Source organism: Argiope bruennichi, chromosome 3 (assembly GCF_947563725.1).
Source record: "Argiope bruennichi chromosome 3, qqArgBrue1.1, whole genome shotgun sequence".
In the NCBI taxonomy this organism is placed as follows: Eukaryota; Metazoa; Arthropoda; class Arachnida; order Araneae; family Araneidae; genus Argiope; species Argiope bruennichi.
The window spans coordinates 78,760,761-78,788,061 of NC_079153.1; the positions used below are offsets into that span (position 1 = coordinate 78,760,761).

The window sequence follows — 27,301 nt, forward strand, 5'->3', positions numbered from 1 at the left end:
ATTTTAAATGTCACAGAAAACGTTTCCTTGTATCTAATTCTGTAGAAAACAGCATATTTCATTTCTTACAAACATATGCCGAAAATTACACTTTTCTATGTTTAGTTTGCAGTAAGAATTAATTTATTCTTTTATTTTAAGTATTTGTTAATATAATGGCAACGCATTGATAAAACTTATTTTTTTTCCATGCATACATAACATGTTTGAGCAGGTTAAATTTTATTTCTGTTTTGTTTGTAACAAATTGTTGGAAAAATATGTTTAAAATATTTTTTAAAATTGATTAAAAATAGAAAATAATTTCTATGTTAAATAATTGATATCAATAAAAAGATTATTTTTTAAATTTTAAGATATCTTAAAAATAATTTTTGTACTCATATTTTCAGATGTTGTGGTGGAAAAACGTCAAAATATCGCTTAATTCTTATTTAACTAAAATTTCCAAATCACACCGAAGTGCACAATTTCACCCTCCAAATTTTATACATGTCGAGTTTGGTAATTATAGATCAAACGTTTTTGCTAGTAGAACTTTAATTCATATTCATCTTTATTATAAACCAGCTACCTTTGGAGACCAACTGGTTGACCGAAATTATTGCTGAGTAAAATTTTCAATTAAATGTTTTATGTAATTTGGTTTCTTAATAGTTTCTGTAACAAAATATTTTAAAACTGCAAAGATTGATAGTCATAAACTCATACTTTCATAGAAGGCTTAAGCCATTCTCTTCATAGTACTATGAAGAGAACGGCTAATCTAATTTTCTGTCAGCTTCCTAATATAAGAACTTTAAATCAAAGTGGAAGTGATTAAATTTTAATATAAAAACAATTTTTTGTTTAAATCAAGCATATGGTTTTAAAAATATGAGTACAGAAAACTGAATCGTTCGGCACTGAAGTCTTACGTGCACTATAAAATAATTTTTATAATTTGTGCAATATCTCAAAGAATTATATAATCAAAATTTCTATGATTCATCATAAAATTCTGTTTTTAGTTTTCTTTCAAAAGGATTTAAATGAGGTAAATAATAATATTCTATTTTGTTTCAGTCAAAAGTTATGCTTCAAAAAATTATGAAGCCTAAATTTTATAGTTCTTTGGCCCTAAAGAATCATATCATGTGAAATGTTCTTGACATTCCAACCTTTAAATAAATAAATTAAATTAAATTAAAACGGTTTTATCTTCTGTGATCAAACCTGATCGAATTATGAAGTTTTGAATATTAGTATTTTCGAATTATTAACATTTTCATAATCTAAGGTCAATCAGTATTGGTGAAACTCTGGGTGTTCATTGGCTTATATTCATTGAGATGGTCGATAGGGTAGTCTAAAATTGTGCGTTTTTATAAGATAGAAATATTCCAATTTTCATACTCAATTTTAGTCTCAGTCTTTCTTTTTATTTAAAACTATCTGCCTTTTACAACCAGCTGGTTCACTAAGAATATTGGTTATATTTAATTTTCTTTAAATCGAGTATATATAATTCCAAATCCATGGTTTCAGCTAAATTATCAGCTTTTAAGCCGTGTTATTTTAATTGTCTATCACATATGTTTTGTTTATGGTGTACATGAAAATTTCTAATGGCGACCAGTCTCATGATATCATGGCACTATTAAAAACACAAATGTCTAGTTTATCTATCATCTAAAATTCGCGATATTGTAATTTCAGTTTTTATTTCTCATATAGGAAGTATAGAGAAGGTATTGTAATTGTTAAAAAGTCCGAACTAGAGTTTTTGACGAATCTCCACGTTTTAGATCTCTTTGAGTTCGAAAAAAACACTTTTGGGAAATATCAGTCTGTGACAAAGACAACTCACAAACACTTTGAGCTAGAAGAATGAAATTTGGTGCAAGGTCTTTACACGTAATTTGTCTACTTCTATCAAACATTGAACAAAATATGTTAAGAGGAGGTTTGTTTGTCCGGCTGCCCGAATATAAGTTAACACAACAACTACAAAATGAAAGAGGCAGTATATATAAAATTAGACACACAGATTTAACATCTATAGTGTAGACATTTGTCGAATTTTGAGTCAAATCCTAAAATGGGTTCACCGTCTATTGGTCTGAACGTTCAGGAAACAATTAAATGCGATAATTCAAAAATGCAATGATTTAAATAGATCACATTTGGTATGGGATTTCATGAATACAATTTCATATAAAATTTTTATTTTAGTCAGTTCGGGGAAAAAGCGTCTAAAGCTCAAATTCGATTTTCGGATACCGCATACCAGGGATTCATTGCCAAAATCTCACCAAGGATGACACGATAGATTCAGTAAAAATGCTGAATTCACGCAAAAGATTAATATTTCGTAACCATAGTAAGCCATGTAAGGTACTCTTGGGAATAACACCATTATTAGAGAGTATGCGAGAGTTCTGAGAAGATCACTTTCGTTGTTTTTTATACTTCTCATTAATTACACAGATATTACATAGAAGCATTTTAGCTTTCAACAATAAAAAATAATCGTACCATCAGATGGTAAAACAATGAAACCCAATATAACCCATTATTGGAAATAAGACCAAAAAAATTACCCAAATTCAACAAAAACTCGCATAACTATTAAATTAGTATTTGAATTTTGAAGCAGTGTAAAATTTACTTTCTTGCGATAATATTTTCGAAAGTTATAGCAGGAAAACGATCACAGGAAACATAATTGCCAACTCCAATACCACGCGACCCACATCACCCTAACTACGCGACCGGCGGGCTCATAGAATTAAAATTGTAAGAAATTCAACGCAACAGTTCAATGTATTAAAAACAAATAAAGCAAGCGAGAGTCGAACGGCTCAGTATCTAATCCAATTTCATTAAATTTTTCGCTCAACATATTTTTAAAATAATTGTCAAAAATAAAGAGCGAATTCCTCAGCACTAACCACTAGTCCGATACTGACATTGTTTATCTCATACTACGAGTGTCTTTGCCGACCAGCAGGATCATTGAGAATTAATGATGGCTAAAATTTTCAATTCAATATTTTATGTAATTTGATTCTTAGTAGCATCTTCAGCAAAATATTTTTAAATTTCAAAATGTCATATAGCTCATACTATTTATATAAGCCATGTGTCTTTCTTTTCCTTGTACTAAATATCTCCCTCATTTTCTGTTAGCTTCCGTAAAATTTAAATATGAATTTGAAACGGAAGTGATTAAGCTTCTTTAACCGAAATAAAACACGTGTAGTTGTTTTTTTAAGATGTGAATACAGAAAATCTAATCATTAAGTATTAAATTCTTATATATACTACATAATAATTTTCATAATTGATGTATATCAAAATAAATCATCAACAGATTGAGCAAATCAAAAATGAATTGAAATGTAAAATAAATGGATTAGTTTATTAAACGTAAAACCTCATAATAATGTGCACTGTTTAGGGATGGAAATGCCTAAACTCATTTCCATCCCTCATTATATATATTTAATATTTCTATTTCTAAACATTCTTAAAAAAATAGAAACGCAAAGCAAAATGCAAAGGAAATGTAAGAAAGGGGAAATTAGAAATTTACCGAAAAGGGAGTACAAGCTCCTGGTTCCATGTCGGGTGCGGTCCTTCAGCTATGCCCGTTTTCATTGCTGTCCTTTGAAACATTACTTCCACAAATGGCTGCACCTGACTTTCAAACAACATAGCGGTGTCTAAAACAAAATTTCTGGTTAAAATTTTACATTTTATTTTTTATTACAAAATTTATGCATAATCCAGTTAACAATTTTTATTTGGTATTCTAATGGTCTTCTAGATTTCACTTCGAGTACAAGGATGGGAAGTCATTGTTTAAATAAAAAGTTTGAAATTCTTGTATAGTGTATATAAAGTATGGATAAACGCTAACAACTTCACTGAAATGATGACATGTATCATCTTCGACTTCATTAACAATAAGTTCACTTTATAAGCCGCTCTTAATGGGACCTATTTTGCAGGAACTTCATTTCCCAAATTATTATTCAAAACGATTATGTTATTCAGATTTGCGTGAATATCCTAATTGTCTTAATATGACAAATCTGAAATCGGTTTCATTTTCTACATGAGACAAATAAGTCCAAACTTCAGAATAAAATTATTCAAATTTAAATTAGCCAAAAAAATTTTAAGTCTGTATACCAAATTTAATTATTATTTAATTCTTTTTATATTATAAATATCGTGTTAACTTATATTCGGACAGCCGGATAGACATCTACAGAGTGGATCCCGATCGGAAGTTGGAAGAAATCTAAAGATTTGATTAAAAGGACCATGCATTAAATTTCATCCATTTAACTTAAAATATTTTTAGTTATTGTGTTCACAGGCAGACAGGCACACTCACATACAGATAGACAGACAGACAGAATGCCAAAAATGTGTTTTTCGAATCATGGAAGTAACATAGAGATTTGTTGAAATCTAGAGTTTATAATCATTTTTGACGATTACAAAACTTTTTCTATACTTCGCATACGAGAAAGTAAAAATTGCCTTTTTAATGAAATTAATTTTATTGCTGTGCATATTTTTTTCTGAATCTTGGCAATTTTTTAAAAATATTTTCTGCATAATTTTAACGAATAGATTTGATTGTTGTCTTGAAATTCGTTGCTTCATCAAATGTTTAATCGTGTGATTTTCGTTTGTTCAAGCTAAAAAGAAGAATTCTGTTTAATATCTGTGTAATTTACAACACGAAAAAAAAGAGAGGTTAACAATACCGCGAAAGATAGACGAACCGGATATTCACGTTTTTAATAGCGCTATGATGTCATGGGGCAGATCTCCATTAGAAAGGTTGATGTTCACGATGAATTCAACATATTTGAGATAGTTAAAATAACAGAGATTTAATACTTAACACTTTGACAGAATCATTGAGATGAAATTATATCTAAAAGATTTAAATGAAATAAAGTATAATCAACATCTCTGAAGTTGTAACTGGTTACCAATGGCAATTAGTACGATATAAATACAAAAAAAAATATTTTCTTTCTCCAAAGCCTATGGAGACTTAACAGTGACAGCAATGCTGCCCCTCAATTTCTTAATTTAACTTAATGATTTCGATCTTAACATAGATAAGCACGTTAAGTGCCACGCAAAACACAGGTGATTGATCCTATACTTTCGTTCGAATGCATTAGTCATTGTAAACTGACAAAATACTTTTTGTCCAAGCCATGTCGTAGATATGCAGGGTAAACAAAAAAGCTAAAATAAATTAGACATTTAACACATTGAAAAAACAAATTTATTATTAATTTGAACATTAACGATCTCTCCATACCAGCTTCACTTCAACCCTCCTCGGCAAAAGCATTGCTGGAGTATACCGCAAACATTTCCTGAAGTGCACTCAAATCCTTTACTCTCCACCTGTATTCACTAAATTCTCATTTCAATAGGTGCCACCGAAGAGAAACAACAGATAAAAATTAAGGCGAACTGAATATTCAGTTTTCTACTCCGAGTCATGCCGCTTCTGACACTAACAATTTATTTTCAACTGAAACTGCATCATTGGCATGGCGTGGAGTGATCGTGAATGCCCCCTATTTTTTTTTTTTTTTTTTTTTTTTTTTTAAGAATGTGAGCTGTTAGGTATACAAACCTCCATTCTGTTGCTCCTCTGTTTCTTTGATTAGACTTGTGTCCTTGCGTACAGGCACATTAGATGCATGCAATATCTTGATTATTATTTTCACATCCATGTTTGCATTAGAGCAAACTACTTTCTTCCTGTCCTTTCTTTCGGGATACAATGGTCGTTTAGTTTGGAAAAGTTTTAATAAACTAAATCCAATCGTCCTAGAGAAAAGAAAAGAAATAAAATGCTGTTAAAAGAAAACTTAAATTTTTAAAAAACATTCACTACTTTCATGGAAACCTCAAAAAAAAAAAAAAAAAAAAAAATTGCATCTATTTCAGCTAAATAAAATAATTATCCAAGGGGTAGTTTTCTCCCCAAAATTTTCTCGCATACTCTCTAACAAGCTTTTAACGATTTATCATTAAAAAAAATATATCTTAAATATTTCGATCTTCATTAAATTATATTTTTGTTTTGAAACTAATGTGAAAGCAATTTTTGAATGAATCTCATGATTTTGAACCGTGGTCAGATGATGATATTGAAACTTATACAAAATATTAAACTAAAATGCATTACACAGAAAATTCGGAGAATATTAAAGTAAAAAATAAAAAAATAAAAATAAAAGCCAAATGAAATAATTTAAAAAAGAATAAGTGAAATAGAACAAAAGATTTTGGAAAAAAAAAATGCTAAATTTTGAGGCTATCTGTGATTAGATATAAACTGTTTAGCATTAACATTTACATGATTATTTCCTAATATACAATTATCTGGGCATATGCACTAACCCATTTTTCTAGTTATTCTCAGATGCAGAAGAATAGCACCTGAAGAAGATGCAGAAGTAGCTTTATAGCAGCCTTGTCTAAATGCACTTCTGATCGGAAATGATTCTGAAGACCTGCTCAGTGGAATGTTTCGAACGATTTTTTTTTATCACCATAAATATGGCAATTTACATGCAGTATGTGAGTCCATAAACAATATCACTTAATACTCTAAACCTATCTGCTACCTCAGTATACTATTGCATATTTTCCATATGCAGTCAGAAATTTAAATGATTAGTGCAAAAATCTACATACAAGCCTAGTAAACAGTGCTGTAGTTAGGAGGCCCTTTTTGTCATACTTTTTAATTCAATTTTGGTGAGATTTGTATTTTCTACCTCCCTTAACAATTTTTACTTTCAATATTAAATCAACTTGTATAACAAAAAAATTTTCTCAATTGCTTTAAATGTCTGCTTTTAATGATATGCATTTGTAAAGAAAACTATTAAAAAGTGTGTCTTTATAACAGGCATAAATAAAATGTTAATGTATCAAATAAAAAATATAGATAGACTGCATTTGACGAAGTTGGGAACAGATTTTCCCTAATTAAACATTGTTAGCAATGTGAAATTATATTCTTACCCAATGCTAGGAACTTTTTCTTCTATTACGACATCCTCAAACATTTTTTGGTGTTGGGAAATATAAAACCGTTTAGCTACTTCTTCTCGGACCTTCAAAAGATAAGAATAATTTAAAACTAAATTGAAAAACTGTCAGATGGATCGAACTTTATAACGAGAAATTTAATTTAAAAAAAGACCAAATTATTTATTTTAAATATGAAGGAATTATAGATCTTATATATGATATGAAAGTCTCACTTTTTGCATCACCATTTTGGCTTGTTCTCTTTGTTCTTCGCCAACAATTTCTTTCTTCTGAATATCACTTGTTCTTTGGCGCAATAGCTAAAACATTAATACTGTTTTTTTTAAAAATAAAACATAAATTGTGAAAATATGCTTGATAAAATAGTGCATACCACATTGTCTAATTAAATAAGCAATATTTGATGCATTAAATAACTAATGAAAGAAAAATAATTAAAAGTGGTATAATAAAATAAGCAACTTACAAAAAGAAAGACAAAAAAGTACGATTAATTTCTTTAAAAAATATTAATTAATTAAGATTTTCCTTATTAGCTTTTTAAGTAACATTAATAACTATTCATGAAGTTTCCAGGTTTTAGAAATTAATTTAAATAACGCAGTTAATTTAAATTCTAAAAATGTAAAAAGTTGAAAAGTATCATTGGCTTAAATATGAACAAACAAATCCATTTAATAGTTTTTAAATGGTAAAAGAGAAGAAAATTTAATACTGCATATCAAAGGATGGATCATAAAAGTTTTGATGCAAATTTTAATAAAGATAAATAATACAGGATATATATAATTAGAATTTATCAACTCACAAATGTTCATTTTCATAATTATTCATTAGATTCTATTTTAAGCATTCATAAAATTTGGAATTCATCTCTGGAAAAACTTTTAATCCAAAAATAAAAAAAAATTTTGTTGCAAATTAACACACACACAAGAAGAAAATGATGAATATGATATCAGTCACATTTTTGCTCCTGCATTTCATTAAAACGCTTTTCAAATTTCACAACTTTCAAACGAATAGTTAACACTTAAATAGATAAATTCTAATTATCTATGATTATATATATTAATTGATAACCCAAAGTAATCAAAGTAAAAAACACATTTTTTTAAAATTTGTGATCATAGATATATGATCAAAGAAAGAACTTCACAGTATACGGCAATAAACAATTTCTTAATAATGACGATAAATATATTACAAGTCTACCCTAAGAATTATTTATATACATTGAGTATTAGTGTCAAATGTATATTTAAAATACTATTGTGACAGAGAAAATAGTAAGCTTAATAAAAACTTATTATTTTCTTGCATGATATTCGGATTTTACAATAGAAAATTTATGAATTCTCTAGTTGTCCAAGAATTAAATTAATCTTTGCAAGTACTTTATTGGATATATTTTTGACTTTCTGTTACACCATATGTATTAAAATCTTATTTAGTCGTCTTTATGGAACTGAAACAGTTAACAAAAAGATCATGCAAAAAATACCAATTCAGCAAGTTTGTGAATTCAATAGAATTTTTTTTATATAACTTTTACTAGAGATGGTCTAAGAACCTAAAAATACTGCCAAAATTCAAGAGATTCAAAATCAAAATTTAAGCTGACAGAAAAAATAAACCTCTATCATATCCTCTTTAAGGTCCTTTTCATCTACCGGAATCATTTTCAGATTTTGAAACCCAGTTTCATTTTGATCTCTCAAATGTAGAAGTTGGAAACGTTTATTGTTCTCAATATCTTCCATGGTACAAAAGTCCATTTCGTCTTGTAATGGTTCCAACCTGTAGCAATCGAAATCCTCCTCTATTTCTTCATCATCTAATCCTAGTTCCTAAGATAAAAACAGCATTTAAATCAATTACAAAATGTTTTTTTGAATTAGATGCAATTATGCAATGAATAGTTTTACGGATTTCAAGTCAATACTATAAACTGTAATTAACTACAATGCAAATGACAATATTAAACCTACATAACCATTTCGTTTACATACATATAATATATGTATAATGTCGAGGCTTAATTAGATTATAATTTAATTCTACAATATAATTACGATTTCAATTTAAAAAGCATATTTTTTAAATTATTACAAATATAATGCTTTAATTTACGAAATATCCAAATGCGTCCAATTTCTTAAACGAACATAAGGAAATCTGATACATGGCAGACAAATTTAGGCAATAATTTATTTTGATAAAATACAGCTTTGTGTTTTTATATTCTTTGATTTTTCTTCTATAATAGAACTTTTGCATGAATCTTCACTGTTTCAATTTTAAAATCATTGCATCGAATGAAAAACATTGTTTCTCTAAAACTTTGGTGCTTTTGTCATAAAACAGAGAACTTTATTTTGATTCTTTTGAATTTTCTTACGTTACTTTAGCAGCAAGACTATCGTCTTGCATATGTAGAGACTGACATTTTTTTTCAATAATTTTTCTTAAATAATTCAGACGACAGAAAAATTGGTACTATTGAGAAATGCCTTTAAGAAATACAATAGGCAGTGTAAGAGAATCCTTCTATAGTTATTAAGATGATTTAATTATATTTGAAATACTACTTCAATCAATGCAACCAACTATAACATATAGGGCAGCTGTACCAAATTTAGTAGCATAGGACAGGTTCTACCACTAATTAATTGATTGTACTTATCAACCAGGGCTAGATTAAGCATTCTAGGGCAATGAAAATTCTCATGATCCCTTTTCTCCACCAAACTTTCAAAAACAAATATTTTTTTAATAGTTTTAATCTTTATCTAAGTAACTTTAAGTAACAAATTTAGATAAACTGAAACAGCAAAATGTTTAGTTGCAGATACCTTTCTAAAAAGTTGGTTTCAATATATAGCATGTTAAAAAATGTATAACTGAAATTTAAAAGCAATTTTGAGCAAAGAAACAATTTTTTAAATAATGACAATACTTTTCTTAACAGCATCTAAATTATATTTTAAAGCATGATTGGGCATTTTTAAAAAAAATATATAAACCACCACGTGTTTTTAAAATTATAAAATAACAAAATATAAGATTTGTAAATGATAATTAATTAGGCATGTTACTAGAATAATGCTCCAAAATTAAACTATGCTTAATTTTTATTTAATAAAATCCAACTTCAATCAAGCGGAAGCACAAAATTAAATAACATTCAAAATACAGCAAAAAAAAAAAAAAATCGAGGGCCTGGTGCCTTCTAAATTTGTGGGGACTATCTTTCTATTTTTCCTATTTAATAATTGGCCTTAGCATTTCCTACATATAATTGTTTGAAAACAAAACCTAATTTTCTTTCTAAGAAGATGCATCATGATCTGTAAGGTTTTAACCATGTGCAATTTAGTCTTTGCTAATTGACACAATTAATTGAGTAAAATAAGTATCAAATCAGCCTATTTTGCTTAATTACAACTCATAAAGTTAAGTGCTTTCATGTTATAATTGTTGTGCACGTTGGAGCTACGCTTTATAATTCTCTAAATGAAAAACTGTTACATATTATATTACTAATAATGCAAAGTCTCTAGATCTCCATCAGAATAATATTATACAAACTCAATAAAATTGAAATCTTTGAATTTAATTGATTTTAAATATATTTTTTAGATTAAGTGTACTTAAAACTATAAAACTATAATCCATTTTTAAAATTTTAATTCATTTTTAAAAAACCCTTACTTGAAAGAAGTGTAAAAGAGCTGCATTTTCTGGATTGTGCGGATCTAAATTAGATTTTTTAATCCACTGGTGAAGTTTCTCAATATTAGAGAATCTCGCACTGAGAAGATAAGACAGAGGATTCGCATTATGGCTTTCTCTGAAAAAATAAAATGAGATTCGAAAGTTAATTCCCAAACATGATAATTCTATAGGCTTTATTCGCCTATCTGTATATTATTCTTAAAATTTGAGCTTAATTATGTAGCACCAATAGCGGCCATCATAAATATGAATTTAATACTATTGCAATAAAAAAGAATACAAATTAAGTAACTAAATTGATGAAAAGTATTGTTGTAAAACATGCTTTAAAATCCTCTTCAAAATTTAGGAAAATTAAAAAACAGAACTATATAGAAATAAAACTGGCTAAAAAATCACTAAACTAATCACTAAAAAAAAATTTTTTTTTTTTTTCGAATTTTAAAATGGTGTTAAAATGGTGTTTTCTTCAATAATATACTCAAAAGTTATTGAGTACGAACAATACAAATTTAAATAATTCTTTTTTAAATTTCTTCTTAGTGAGCACTTATTACCTAAGAAATAATGTGCAAATGTAGTACTTCTTAAAGTCTGCTCTGTAGAAAGTTTCGGATGATTTTTTTTTTTTGTAATAAATCTTGTAATTTACAGATTATTATTCTGCTTGTAAGCATTATCATATCAGCTTTGCATATCTTATGCACAATCGATCAATATAAAATATTAATTAGAAAAAAATTCTAATGCATGTTAAAAAAATTGTCAGCAGTTATATGTATATATAATTATTAGATTAATTTTTGCCATTTAATAAAAACAATATTCAAAAGCATATAAAAGTTTATATGCATAATTCGAAATCAAATTATAAATACAAAAAGTCAAGCATAATTTTAAATATCTTCTGCTTTTATTTAAGTTTAATATTTATTTATAATACAAACTAATAGATAAAGAATGTCATAAACAAAAACCTTATGATGTAAAATTAAATAAAAATAAACAGTAATGATGATGATTAAATTCTATAACAATAAAAAACTTTAATGCGCTCACCCCATGCGCAAATCAATGTCAGAAGGTACTAATACTGTAGTGCCATCTTCAGCAACGCCCCATGCCAGGCTACATTTTAAGATGCCGTTCGTCAACAAAGTGGTCTCACTGCCATCGCGAAATTTATATAAAGCACCTAGAAACCATTGAAGTATTGAAGTAACAGGTTTAAAACTTTTTTTTTTTTTGTTGACAAAAATATTAATAAAGGAAATAATGTTCAAAGCGCACTTTAAAATGTAGTAATAAAAATGATAATGTTTCAAAAGAGATAACTCCCAAGACGATAGCAATCCGCATCTATTATCCAAATAATATGCTATATTGCATCTGATGCAATTATGTTAATATTGTTACAAATCCATAATATTGCTTCCCTGTACAATTAGTTTCATAGTAAGGAAAAGAATCGCAGATAGCTCTGGGACCGCAGAAAGCTGCGGGACAGTGATTTCCATCTTTAGCGAAGAATTTGGAGTCAAAAATGAATTATCGCCAATATCTGAGAATTTGGCGATATCCCCGTTAGGACATGAGTTCCACCATTTGTTCTAGAACATTCGATGCCTTGTCATGAGAATTATAAAAAGAGGGGACGCACATATGAGAAGAAATTAGAGGTGGGCAATCGAATTCAAGATAATAAAGATGTGCGAAGTTTCCTCTTTGGAATGTTGATCTTAAACAAGTTCTCTCTGATACACATTGACAGACAATTAGGCCCCATTTCGACGGTCCGTGCGCGTCTTGAGACAGGTACATTTTCCCCTCTCTTGTGGTTTTCCGAGCTTCTTTGTTAATTTTACCGACAGTTTGAAGAAGTTCCCGATCAGCGTCCACAGGTGGAGGTGGTCCTACAATGGGTCAGATGGCATATTTACCAACCTTATCCCTAAATGCAACAGGCCGTCGGAACAGGGCTTGAGCGCTTTATGCTGTTGTAGCTATTTAATAGTGATCTACTGCTTCTGTGTTACTGTTTACTGCAAGTGCTTGTGTACCCTTCGGCTTGTTTTGCTATTGTGTATCCATATCTGATGTAGTATAATAAAGCGTCGTTATTCCTTTCTGACTCTATTGGACTTTTTCCCCATGCACTAATCATTAATGTTTAGATTTTTATTTTCAGAATCAAGCACATTAGAGGTTTGTGTTGATTTTGAAGAAAACTGAGTATGGAATTTAGGCTTTTCTTTTAAACCCAAGAAACTAAAATTTGACATAGAACTAAAATTTTAGTAACAACACCAAATTTTACAACAACACAAAATTTCATTTGTTCATACTCTTACCTTTTTGAGTTATCGAATTTACATGCAAAGAAAGCACATATCGACAAACGGTCACTTACATGACGGATTTGATTAAAAGTTTGATATGAATCTAAATTTTAAATGTGAAATTTAGATATTTAATTTTATACATCTATCACTTTACGTTTTAAAGTTATCGTCAATTCATCTTTGAGTTATTATTTTTTCGTGCATGCAAATGCTCACATCAAGAAACGGTCCACCAGCTGATGAATTTGGGTTCAAAATTTGATATGAATCTGCAACTAAGATACTGAAACGGTGTTTATTCTATCTATCTAGCTCTTTACGATTGTATTTATCCAGTTCAATTGCTCTCGAACAGACAGACTTGTTGAGAATGGATTTTGTTCCAAATATGGTACGAATCAACAAACTTGATATTAGGGCCACATATCAAATTTCGTCCATCAACCTCAAAGCGTTTTTGAGTTATGATACTGACAGGCAGAGAGAGCAACAGACAAATAGACATAATTTTAAAAATGTGTTTTTTTAATTTCATGAGTTACTAAAATTTTGAGTTAGAATTTTTTATGATTTCCTTTATATAGTTCATGAACGAGAAAGCAATTAAATGATTAATGTTTTATTGTTTACAAAAAGAAATATTTAAAAAAATCTAAAATTTAAGCATAAAAATTGCATTTTTGTTCTAAATAATTCAAATGTTGCTTTTAATAACAGCACAATGTGGGATTAATCATTAAAATCTTTGTAAGAAAAAAATGATTCTTTTAATACAAAAAATTATTTTAAATGCATTTGAGGCTGCAACAATTTATGTATAAAATGATATTGAAATGATTTTAGCCTCTTTTATAAATATCACACAATTATTGAAAAAAGACTTTTGATAGTAAAAAATATAAAAAATTTCACATATATAATCATTACAAGATTTACAAATCTTAAATCTAAAAAAGTGCAACAGGTGCTTTCAATCTTTTATATTTAAATTTAAATCATCTATTTTCAAAATTTAGAGAAAAGGTCATACCACTTCCAATAGCATTGTATTGTGCAGGAAATGGTTTATCAGAACTAAACTGATGATCAACAAGTTTTGAATTCAAAGCAGTCTGAGAAGATGATGGAATAGGAATATATAATTCAGCCAAATGGGTACTAGATATGAAACCAGATTCTAAGACCTAAGGTGGGAAAAAATTGAACTCAGCATTTATATTTACAATGAAAAGAAATAATAAATAACTATTATTTCTTTTAGTAGTTATAGTAAAATTTATATTTAGTAAGTATAATGTATAATGACAGAATAATGTATGTTATAGTTACTAACTATAAGTAATGTTATAGTTAGTAAATATAGTATAGTATTTAGTTCTTTTAGTAGTAATACTACAGAAAATATTTTAAATAAAATCAAAACAATTGCAGTTTAATAGATCCCATAGAAACAGTAAGTTCAGTAATACAATTTAACACAGAAATCAAAATATAAATTTTCAAAGGAAACAAATATTTTTTTTAATCATATGCTGCAGCGATTGACAGAAAGTGGTACAACAAAAATGGAACCAGCAAGCTAAATTTATAGAATAAAAAATAAATATTAAGTTACTTTAAACAGTGTAGCTTCTTATTATTTTAAATCATTATTATTGCTTTGAATGAAGGAAAGAAATAGAAAGTACAGTGAAAGATAAATCAAGTTAAAATCAGCAAATAAAACAAAGGGAAAAAAATAAATGTTATGAATACCATGATTCTTTAATATTTAACCAGATAAAAAAAAATTATTACTGGAAATGGAATATAAATGCAGTGGAATTTTGTTAATTTTAGAATTACAGTCTACAATAATAATTCCATTTATCAAAAAATTCAAATTAAGAAAAACAGATACAAAATGGGTAGAGGAAAATGGTAAATTAAATTCGCTAATAAAGAAATCATTTTAATATATATGTTTGAATAAACAATACATTATTAATTAAAAAAACTGTAACTTCAATAAATAAAATAATAATAGTTATGAAAAATATATTACAGTTTTAATAAATAAACTCTATTAGTTTGAAATTATTGTTTGAATTGTAATTTCAATCAGTACATTTGAAATAGTATACAATGAAAATTCCAATTTATATCTAATAGACTTTAAGTTTTTTTTTTTTTTTTAAATATGTAATTTCAATTGCTTTTTTGAAGTACAGCAATTAAATATTCAAATTAATTAAGGGATTTAAAAATTATACATTTTGCAATCACTGAAAGCACAAATTACAGGCATATTTAATCCATAATTAATAAATTACAGATATAAAACAACAGATGCATTCAATTTTAACTTCAAATCAAATCAAATAAATTCAGTCTACGAGATATTAAAACTACATTATGCAGCATTTATTAATGTTCTACAAAGGAGTAAATGACAAATCAAAATAAAGCATACTTCGATTCGCATACTTTGAGGCAAATGAACAATCTGGAGTTTAAATATTTGTCCCCACACTGCTTTAAAGTCTTGACTGAGATTTCTAAAAATTGAAATTAGAGACTTAATTAACAGGAATAGATAAACAACCTTTATTTATTGAAGAGAAATTATATACAAATATTCATAAAATATATTTATATAAAATAATACATGGAAAATTACAGAATTAATTCTTGCTACAAGAATGAATTTCAAATCCCAACAGTCACTCATATATATTCAAGCATCATTTAAAGAATTTGGACAATATTCCAGAAATAATTCCAGAAGATATTATTATAATTCTTCAGAATAATATTAATACTAATACAAAAGAAAAAAGAACTAAAGATCACCCCATTTCATTAAATAATATTTCCGTTAAGTTAAATTTACATTCACCATGATATGTAGACATGGAATCTCAATTATTCCATGGAATTCAACAGGTTAGCTCTTACAAACAGATTTATAGGAATTTATCATGCTATTATAATCTAGAAAGTCTCTTCTACCAATCTATTACCATTTTGAAAGTCTCTTCTATTAATATTATATATAAGCAACAATTTGCATCATCACAAAAGTGCTTAGATCTATTTATAAACCTGGCATCTGAATAGTGATTAAAACAGTTAGTCATGGGAAGATTGCAAAAAACATTTATTTTTTTCCCCATAACGAAAAATGTCAAAATTTTCAGAAATTCATAAGCACAAAAGTTGCAACAATATATAAAACAAATCAGCTAATTATATAAAAGATCAATATTTTTTTTTAAATTTACAGTAACTTCATGTTTAGAGAAAGAATTTATCATACATAGATATTTAGAATGAAGATTTTAAATTTTTTTTTCAAATAAACTGTAATTATTAATTAAATTCAAAAAATTAATAAGAATTTTATTTTAAACAGAATAATATTGTTCAAATTAACAAAATTTTCACACCTTCATCAGCAGTTAAAAAGCTGCTATACCAAGGTCATACAATTAATGGCATTTTAATTTTTTTTTAATTTTACAATTGCAATTAAACGTAATCTGAAAATAACCTCTGTGCTTTTATTTATATATAGTTGAAGCAGTTTTTATATTGTGGATCATTTTATTTTAGAAAATAAAGAATTATTTTTAAAAAGTATACATTTACTTGCTTATAAATTAATTTTGAAATATCACGAAAAATTTACCTTTCACATGTTTCTGCTACTTTTTTCTCATTAAACATTATCTTGAAGTATAATTTTTTCTTAGATACAGCATTTCTTCTTTGAACTTCTTCCCTTTAAATAAAAATTAAAAGAGAATAGGTAGAATAAAATCATCTCAATATATATATATATATATATATATATATATATCTTAATTAAAAAAACTTTAACTATTACCTTGGGCATTGATTCACTGGTGTAATTGGTACATCATTATCAACAGTAATACGTAGCACAGGTTCACCTGCAAATTTTTTTAATAGTAAGTCAATGGATTACTAAATTCGATTCTACAGTGATATTTAAATTCAAAACCGTTTAAGTTTTTTAAGTAAGAACAAGTTTTTAAAGTTTTTCTTCATATCAGTAATAATTTATTATGATATTATACAGAGGGAAAAACTTTAATAATTTTAGATGGGGATTAGTACAGTTATTATATTCTGCTATAAATAAAAAGGTGTATTCTAATTAATAGTGTAAAGTTAATATAAATTCATTTTACTTCCTAATCTTGATAAAAATAAAACTTTCAGATAAGGAAATTACAAAAAATGTTTATTCAAATAATATGAAAAATAATGTCATGAAATAAGAATAACACACAGTAATTTTACCATAAGTAGCTTTCTCAGAATATGCAGTTTTAGCTAATGTCACATTACACTGTTAAGCATCTTTAACATGGAACTTATACAATTACTTTGCATTATTTTACTTGCATACACATAGCATTACTATACAAATAATAAATTTGCATTATATGTATAGTAATGCCTCATATACATTAATTTACTATGGTACGTTTATAATCGGGATTTTTGCCAATTGTTTGGAGCATTCAGGAGAACAAGTGATAAAAAAGAAAACAAACCTCCTCACATGCAAATCTTAGTGACCTTGATTCAATGTAAACAATAATCTAATGCTTATATTTATAATATGTAATATGTATAGTATCATTTTTTCTACACAGTTTTTATGTGTTTTGTGCATTAAACACAGACTCTGTAATTAATATGCATTTTTAAAAGAACCTTTACAGATCCAGTAATTTTGTTAGTTGAGCAGAAATCTTTACTGATATCTATGGGATTAATGAGAGATTATTGTATTATAATACTAACATTTCATGCTAATTTGTTACTTGTGACTAAAAAGAATTTAAGTAACGAAAAAACAAAGAATTTTTGGTCTTGTAAAAGATTTTACAAAAGAATGTACTTTTACTAAGTAAAACACAATATTTTAAATTAATCATCTTATGACCTGTTGAAAAAACCTTACTTCTTTAATAAGCTATATTTAACAACTGTATTTTCATGACGTAATTTAAACTAACGGGAAATCTTATTTATTTTTATAAATATGCATGATCATTTCAAAAGCAAAATAAATATATCTGCAAATAGTTCAACAAAGAGAACTAATGTACAAATAATAGTTAATTAATTCTTTCCATACCAGGATTTCGCCTCATCTTTACAGCATTTGCTTTCAGCTTTTCAAGAGTTGCAGCAGAATTAAATTTAGGCACAGGCTTTGGCTTTGGAACTTCTGGCTCAGATAAAATTTTATCATCTTCTAATTTTGTAGACAAAAGATCTTCTCCGATTTCACTTTCATCCTCTGCATTTGAATCTTCCAATTGCTTTTCACGTAATTTTTGTCTTTTACGTGCTAATTTCTGAAAAAGAATTATATAGATAAACATAAAGAAGTTCTAATAAGTAAATATTATATATATATAAATATAAATATATATATTATATATTTATATATATACGGTTATATATATATATATATATATATATATATATATATATATATATATATATATATATATATATATATATATAACCGTGTTTTCTATGCTCAATAACTATAAGATAAGGTAAAAGTACAAATATAACTTTTGTAAAAGAAAAATTTTAAAAAAAAGACTACGAAAAATAAATCTCATCCTTGAGACTGGCGGCTTGATTTGATTTAGAGGAGTTTAGTGGTGTAAAAACTAGGATTGGAGAAATAACATCATTAGAAATTTTTTGGTTTACAAGAATTACAACCGTATTAGGGAGAAAAGTTTAAAAGGCTTTGTGTTCAAGATGATAATACAACACAGAAATATTCACACATGGATGGTGAAACAAAATGTCACAAAGATTTAGTACATTTAATATTTATGGCTCTCAAAAGCAAGCTATTAACATCATTTCATATAATATGAAATCACAGCATTATGGCAATAATGCTGATCAACTCCTGTGAATTTACATCTTTATGGAAGGTTGATTGTGTAGAATAATGTGCACATAATAACATATCTAAAATGTCAGACTATATTAGTAAAATATTTTAAACTTTGAGTAATTATGATTTTACTATTAATTAATTATTAACTATTAATTAATTAATTACTATTATTAATTATTAAAAATGATATCTACCTTTATCATTTTTATGTACATGTTAAAAATGCATACCCATTAGTCTGCCTTAAGTCACTATAATTAGAAAATTGCTAAGATTTCTTATCTTTTACATGGTGATAATCAATTAAATTATAAATAAATGATAAAAAAGGACCTTTTTTACCATATAAATTTATTAGGTATTGTGAATTAAAGATAACTAAAATTTCTCTAAATCAATTTTTTAAAGTTCAGTTAATAACTCAATAACAAAGAGAGCAAAAATAAATGGTATTTTTGATTTAAAACTTCCTTTAGATAAATCACAGGAAAATTTTACATCTAGTTCTTGATTAGAAAAATTAATCTTAATTTAAAAATTATCTTTACAGTGTGTAAAGTATACCACAGATTTATTCCACTGTTTCCACTTATTTAAAGCTTCTTCATATTCCTCAAAGAGTTTCTCTGATGATGCTTCATAATCCTCCATTTCTTCTTCCAGTTCATCAAGAAGTTCTCTTTCCCACTCTTCTTTTTCAATGGCTTTGTCCATTTTCACTCTTTAAAAGGTAATGAATTAAAAATGCATAAAAGAAAATAATAATAATATTTTATTAAAGCAAAAATTTTGTTACTTAAAAGACAATAAAAAAAGATAGAATATTATGATCTTAGTAAAAATAATAATAATAATAATAGAATAGCATTCATTTTTTTTTTAAATTTCAAACAAAAATAATCCACTTTTTAAATATATAATGAAAGGTAAAGAAAAAATTTATATAGTTTGTTATTTTGTAATATATAAGGTTGAAAAGTCTTTGATCTGATTCTAATATAGATTCACCATGTATTGGAACCAAATGCACATAGGTATGCACATGTGCAATTAACAGTGAATAACGAGTGCAAAACTTTATTTTTAAAAGGTGTAACTTTGCAAAACTGAAAAAAAAAAATTTCTCTAAACTTAAATTTAGACAGTGCGGGATATAGCAACAAAGGCTGTTATCTCATAGATGCTGAGAGATTATAGTTTAGTAGATATCAAAATATTTGAGGGCTTGAATAAAAATGCTTAAATGATGCCTGCTTACGAGAGCTTGAGACAAAAAGAAAAAAAGGTAAGTTCAGTCAAAAAAAGACAAGTGACCTTCCTCCCCTTGCCCTTTTCCAAATTCCTCACTTATTTTTAAGAAATATTTTTGATGAGTCATAGGCACCCATATTTCTAATTAGAGTTCAGTTAACAGAGTATCAAATTATTCTTGTTCAAGATATTAAAATTTGTTCAGTTGAATGAACATAATTTTAAAATACCAAATTATTCTACAAACAACTTCAAAGAAATATTCATTAATCAAATAGTCCATAAAATCAACTCTAAAAAAGAATATCTTACTCTTGAATGATGAGATTTAATGAAGTGGATGTAAATCCTTGAGTCTGTCTGTGTTGTTTCAATTCATCCCAGGTGTCAAGAATACTCTTCCAAAGGGATTTTTGTTCAGCTTCATGGAAGTCGCGTAATTTTTTTGTTTGCCTTAAAATTAAAGAGATGATAATACTACATATAAATGCAAAATATAGACAATTACTGGTTAAAAATAGGCTTAATAATGTTAGAAAAATACAAATCAAATAATGCTATAAATCAGTTACTATGAAAGCATCCATGTGACTAAAACTAAAAATAATAAAGGGGGGGGGATTAAATGCTAATTAACCGTGCTTATCTGCGACATAATGTATTTTTATAGAAAGACAAACTTTTCCATGAAATGGCAAGGAACATATGGAGAAATTTAAAATTATAAAAAAAAATTAACCTTCTTATCTCTCAGATTTCTATGATTGACCACAGGATCATTATTATTATTTTTTGTTTGTTTGTTTGTCAAATTCGGAAAGGAATCTTTGCATATTTCTATAAATCTTCCTTATAATATTAATTAAAACAACAATTCTATATCCAAATTGCTTCATTTCAAATTTTTCTAATCCGTAAACAGATGTTTTGAATAAATATTTTTAGAAACGAATAATAAAAAATAGCACACACAATAATGTTTGAAAAAAATGTTTCAACCTTACCTTACATTAACAATAATATTTGCACAAAATTTTGACAAACATCTCTTTTTTTTCCCTCTATATTATTTGAAAAACTTGTACTCAAACCAAAAAAAATGTATATATAAATGAAAGGAATATGTACCTTATATCCTTTTGATATTGCTTCAATCTAAGCTGCCTTTCATTGTTAATAGCTGTCTCTTGCATACCTTGTTGCATATTATGCTTCAAGTTACTGGCTGCAGATCTTAAACCTTTCAACTACATTAGACATTTAATGGTATGATTAAGATGAAATACGTTGAAAAAATATTTCAATTTACAAAAATTAAGATACTTTATAAATAATGAAATTATAAATCATAAAATTATAAGTCAAACATATAAAGGATAAAGTATCAGCAATTTTATAAGAGTTCAGTGACAATGTGTAATTTAAAATTACTTAAAACATTAATTTAATTAGACTGATAGCATTTACATTAGCTCAAAACGTAAAAAAAAATAAAATAAAATATGTCTATCTAGTTTCATTCACACAAAAAAATTTACTGTTCAAGATACAACAAATGAAATTAGACCTAAAAAAATTAAGCTTAAAAACCTTTTAAACTTTTTATGCCCTTTTTAAATCTTTAAATTTTTAACATTCAAATTCAGCTTTTAAAAGTTTTTTACTTTTCCCAGTAAATATTTTTTTAGTTTGTTCCTTACTTTAATTCACATTGAAATGTAAACACATGAATGCCATTACTTTTATTTCCTTGATTAGCAATTTTCATCAAATTCCTCCATCCTCAAATTTTAGTGTGTTTAAAATATATATGATATTCTTAAAAAACTCCAATTGATAATAGATCTTTTATTTATTTATTTCATAACTGTATCAACAACACTATCATAGTTTACATCTTCATGGCTAATTAATTAATATAGTTTTAAAAACAAACATTTCTATTGTTATTAGTAATTTCATTATTAAATTCTGTACATCTATTTACAATTTATACCTTCTGTTTCAAACCATTCACTACATCTCTTTTTTCATTGCACATGTGTTTTTCGCACATTTGGAGTAAGCGAGATTCAATGATATGTTCTGAGCTGAAGAGAGGATGATGAAGAAATGAAATAGAAGAAATATCCAAGTCCAACTGGTAACCTTTATCATCTTTCTGATGTAATCGCCATTTGTCTGAATTCAGAGAAGCCTACAAGATACAAAATAAGCTTTAGAAGAATTGTAACAAGAAGCAAAAATTATTCCACAATATATATCATTACATAATTTGAAAAAAGTGTTAATAAAAGGCATTTTTATTTCAATATAAAAAAAGCTTTATACTATCCTTTAAGGAAATTATTAAATTTTGAAACAGATGCAACTTTCATTACTACAACAAATCATAAAATTTTATATTATAAAAATAAAAACAATTCCAGTTAGTATACAAAATATACCATAAGTGATGAAACATAACCCATATCTTAAACAGTTATCTATTATATTATATACATATATTTTAAATTTCTTTACATGCAATTTAAAGCTAAAAATGGATCATGAAGGTTGATAATCATAATTTTTCAATGCCATAAATATAGTTACAACTAAAACAATAAATGTTAGAAATTCTCCATATCACACACAAATAAACAAAGGTATTACTTAGAAAATTAAGAAATGTTAAACATGATCTCTAGTTCAATTTTTAAATAAATATTCTAAATAACAACATTATACATTTTAAAGTTCATGGGAATTCTATCAGATTATATTATGCAAATGTAATATTCAGCAGTACTATCATCTATTTATTAATAAAAGTTAGATGAAAAGAAAAGTGCAGCTAATCACTAACTATTTAAAATACAATGATGAAATAAATGTTTTAATGATTAAAACAACAACTGAGATATATTGAAAATATTCCAATTTAGAAAACTTAAGATATAATAATAAAATCATATCTTCAATAACTTCACATTGCAAACTAAAACAAAATATAATAACAGTGGCCATTAAATCAGTCTTTTCTTTCAGAATATTTTTGGAGACACTGCTATTAACAATTCCTCAGTTCACTATCCAAAGCTATCCAACCAATCCTATATTCACTATCCAATAAAATACATTTCAGACACTACTTTAATTCAGTTCATCATCTTAATTTGTGAAAAATCAGCGAAATTGGTTGCAAATTATTTCTGGTATTTGTCATTAATTTATTTCAAAATTTCAAGCAATTTAATTTAAGACTTCAATTCATAAAAAATATTGAATAAAATAAGAAAGAATAAAAAATTTACAGATATTTTTAACTAATATAAATATCAATTAGAAAGATAACTCTCAAAATTTTTTAATGAATTTTTGTAAGTATGGTCTCATTTTATAATAAAAAGTCTCAACCTTGACATATTCAAAATCAGGGAATCCATTTACATCTTCATCTACGACATGACGAACTGGACTTTTACAAACAGGATCTGGAAGCATTTTCACAAGACCATCATCTCCAAACCACTGAAACTCCTTAAAGAAAAATTTGAAAAAACATCAAATCATAATATATTTTTTCATGCTCGAAAAAAATGAGTATAGTTAATTATATTATATCATAAAAAGTACTAAAAAATTTTAGTTACATAAAAATTTAATTAAAAACAAAGTTTTACTTTTTGTGTTACTAATCTGTTTTCAAGCCTATTTAGATTCCTCTTAGAAACTTCAGGCTTTTTCCCAACATAAAATCCTTCGTCTTCAAGATATCTTGGTTCTTTACCATCCAGTAGTTTCATGTTCACTGGAACTATAGAGAAAAACTCATTTAAAAATCAGAATATTATTACTCATTAAATTAGGAATGAAGTATTTAATTCAATTTTTCAAGGTATAAAAATAAAACCATTTCTTTAGCAAGCTACAGGTATCATTGTGCAGTTACATTTTTAGTATTCGCTGTTTCTCCAATTTTCATTTTCCTCTTTATTTGATAAAGGTATTTAATTAGAAATAAAATTCATTTATTTACCTTATCTCCTTGCATTAATATGTTATGTTTCCTTAAATGAGAAACTTCATGGTGTGTTGAATAATTAAATTTTTGTTTGGGAATTTAATGATACAAAAGCCATAATTGACAAGCTGCATTAAGCTCAAAATGTAAATGCAAAATAAATATTTAAAAATTTTTTAACAATGTTTAAAATTTAAGTTGAAGTAATTATTAAAAAAAATAAAAGTACACATAAAATTTAAAAGAACAAGATTAAATAATCAAAAATGGTCTAAATTCCACCAGATTCCATGGCTAAATTAAATGTAAATGATTATTATTTTTCATCACAAGAAGTAAATATACATTACAGAATTTTATAACAATTTCGAAATTCAACAATTTTCTACTAGCATACACTACTTGTTAATCAGATACTAAAGTTAAAATATAAGCATTTTTGAGGAAAGGGTAGCAGTTTCAGAAGTAATCTTTATTTTTTTTTTTTTTTGTATAATAATAGTATTTTAAAAATCTTTTGCAGTATAACAATAAAAAAAATTTAATTATTATTTTTTCCTTTTATTTTTTTTTCTAAAAAAACCATAAAAACAAAAAATATCCTTAGTATTTCATTTTGCTTCATAGTTATCTTAATCTTAGCAATTATAATACAATTTAAAGATAATGTATAAAAATCTAAGCTAAAATTAAATTGGGCATTAACAGGTTACTTTTTAAAATTTTTAAGGAATTCTGCTGCATTTCATTTATTTTTTACCACCATATGTCTTCTGAAACTTTCATAAATGAATAAATATCAAACTTTAATTATCTCAAATTTTTAAAACATTTACCTGGTTTGTAGGACGGGTGGAAAAACGAATTATTTTCCTTCTCTATCTTGATATGAAATGGAATATATGATGCTCTTTCATGTTTTACAATTTCAATACCAGTTAATTTCTCTTGCAACTCTTTTCTAATCAAACCAACAAAATCTAAAAAAGTAATAAACAAATTGCATTTAACACATGACAAATTCAAAAATTCAGAAGTGTTGTTTCAAGACTAATATCACACTCATGAGGAGTAATGTTTCTTTCTTTAAAACCTTTAACAAAAATAACAATATAGCAGAATAGATATAATTTAGTGTTTAGTTTTTTAGATATTGAATTACTCAATTAAATGCATTAGTTCCAATTTACTTACTTTGGCTATGTATCAAATTTAAAATGATAAAACACCAATACTAAAGTCATAAACTGAAAAATTTATTACTTAATATTTATTAACTTTTAAATTCCAAAAAAAAGTCCTTATTTTTATTTTACCATTACTATCAGTTATTAGAGAAGGCCTAGTTTAAAGGTACTTTGGAAATCATACTCAAAGAGATGTAACTACTAATCACTCCACATGAATTGCATGCTAATGTAAAAAATCATTGCAACTGATAGCATATTGAATTCTAACATGTATTCTTATTTTCTTATAGCAAAAAACCTTAACAAATTTTTATAAATTATTTTCTTAAAATATATTACATCATCAAAAGTAAATTTTCATAATATTATGAGGCATCTACTTCAGTAAAATAAAAGAGAAATATAAACTTCCCTAAAATATTGAAAGATTTTACATTTTATTGACATCAAATACAACAATCTTTTAAATTATCTTATAATAAAAAGAATCATAACCAGCTTCATCCTGTGATGTCCCATCAGCTATATCAGAACTTTCACAGGGTTCAGGCTGCTGTGTTTCTTCTGTTTTATCCCAAACTCGAGTAAAAAAGTCATAATCACTGATTTCTTCTTCTTCACATGGCAAAGAATTGTTTTGTGAAGACTAAATAGGGTGATGGTTCGCATATAAACAAAACAATAAAAGGTAAATATATATTCTACATACAATAAAATAAAGCAAAGAAATTGGTTTTTCTAATGCCAAATTCTAATAAGTTGCATCTTTCATTACTACCCAGTGAGGAAATATTGAAAAAAATGACACCTTGAATCTTTAGTTTGCATAACGGAGTAGCATTAAAGCCCACCCAATAGGAAATCATAGTCCTTCTGACAGAGGGACTATATGAGAAAAAAGGGTAAGGACTTTTAAAATTTTCACTAGATCTTAAATAATCCACTATGTGGCTGGGGTATAAAATAATTATCAAAATAGGTAAATAAAAATTTCTATGTAGTCAATTATTTTGGTAGCACATATTTAAAAAAAAACTGATAACTCAATACTGATAAAGTAAGCATTAATTCACATAATCATGTTTCCTTAACTAGAACCACTTTCAATTTAATTCAAGCTCAAGTAAAAATAAAGAAATAAGATCTGATGGTCAAAAAAAAAAAAAACTTTGAATTCAAATGTTATAACATGTTATTTATATATCCCAATATTTTTAATAACAATTTTCTCATAAAATTCATGGCAACGCTTTTTTTTTTTTTTTTTTTGCAAAACTGTTTTGTTACCATCGAAATAAATGACAAATTATTCAGTTCTTTAATCATGCTGAGATGTGAGTGGAGAGGAGGGGGGGGGAACAAGATGATTAAAAAATTTTATTATTCTAGTTGTCAAATAAATAAGTTTGTCAAAGGTAGAAATTAGCATTACAGAAAATATTAGAATAACAATGTATATTTGTAATGAATTGATAAAAATGATTATCAATTCAATTAAAAATTACTCAGTTAAAAAAAATTGGGATATTAATTATTTACTTAACTGTTTATGCTTTATTTTTTTATTGTGCCTAAATGGTTATTGACAAGCCCTGTAAAATAATAATCTTCAACATTACAATTATTTAAATGTTACTATTTCCTTATAATCTTTCATAAGAATTAAGTGCTTTCATTTGTAAATAATTAAATCATTAATTAATATTTATAGCGATTTTTCAAGAATTTAATC

At 26.4% G+C, this 27,301-nt stretch overlaps 1 protein-coding gene across 1 annotated transcript in view; it reads right to left on the reverse strand.

The window, feature by feature from the left end:
- The window catches only part of LOC129963141 (coiled-coil and C2 domain-containing protein 2A-like), an 82,634-nt gene that overhangs the window by 49,591 nt on the left and 5,742 nt on the right, over window positions 1-27,301 (reverse strand). Inside the window, exons 8-27 of the mRNA XM_056077242.1 lie at window positions 26,065-26,215; window positions 25,216-25,359; window positions 24,039-24,172; window positions 23,773-23,895; window positions 22,370-22,570; window positions 21,502-21,620; window positions 20,686-20,826; window positions 19,687-19,843; window positions 18,331-18,553; window positions 17,044-17,110; window positions 16,846-16,938; window positions 15,628-15,712; window positions 14,206-14,359; window positions 11,893-12,028; window positions 10,810-10,948; window positions 8,733-8,945; window positions 7,308-7,394; window positions 7,066-7,157; window positions 5,663-5,859; window positions 3,578-3,707 (exon numbers count right to left, since the gene is read on the reverse strand). Of these exons, the coding sequence (XP_055933217.1) occupies window positions 3,578-3,707; window positions 5,663-5,859; window positions 7,066-7,157; window positions 7,308-7,394; window positions 8,733-8,945; window positions 10,810-10,948; window positions 11,893-12,028; window positions 14,206-14,359; window positions 15,628-15,712; window positions 16,846-16,938; window positions 17,044-17,110; window positions 18,331-18,553; window positions 19,687-19,843; window positions 20,686-20,826; window positions 21,502-21,620; window positions 22,370-22,570; window positions 23,773-23,895; window positions 24,039-24,172; window positions 25,216-25,359; window positions 26,065-26,215 (2,786 nt within the window). The remainder of the gene's footprint in view (window positions 1-3,577; window positions 3,708-5,662; window positions 5,860-7,065; window positions 7,158-7,307; window positions 7,395-8,732; window positions 8,946-10,809; window positions 10,949-11,892; window positions 12,029-14,205; window positions 14,360-15,627; window positions 15,713-16,845; window positions 16,939-17,043; window positions 17,111-18,330; window positions 18,554-19,686; window positions 19,844-20,685; window positions 20,827-21,501; window positions 21,621-22,369; window positions 22,571-23,772; window positions 23,896-24,038; window positions 24,173-25,215; window positions 25,360-26,064; window positions 26,216-27,301) is intronic.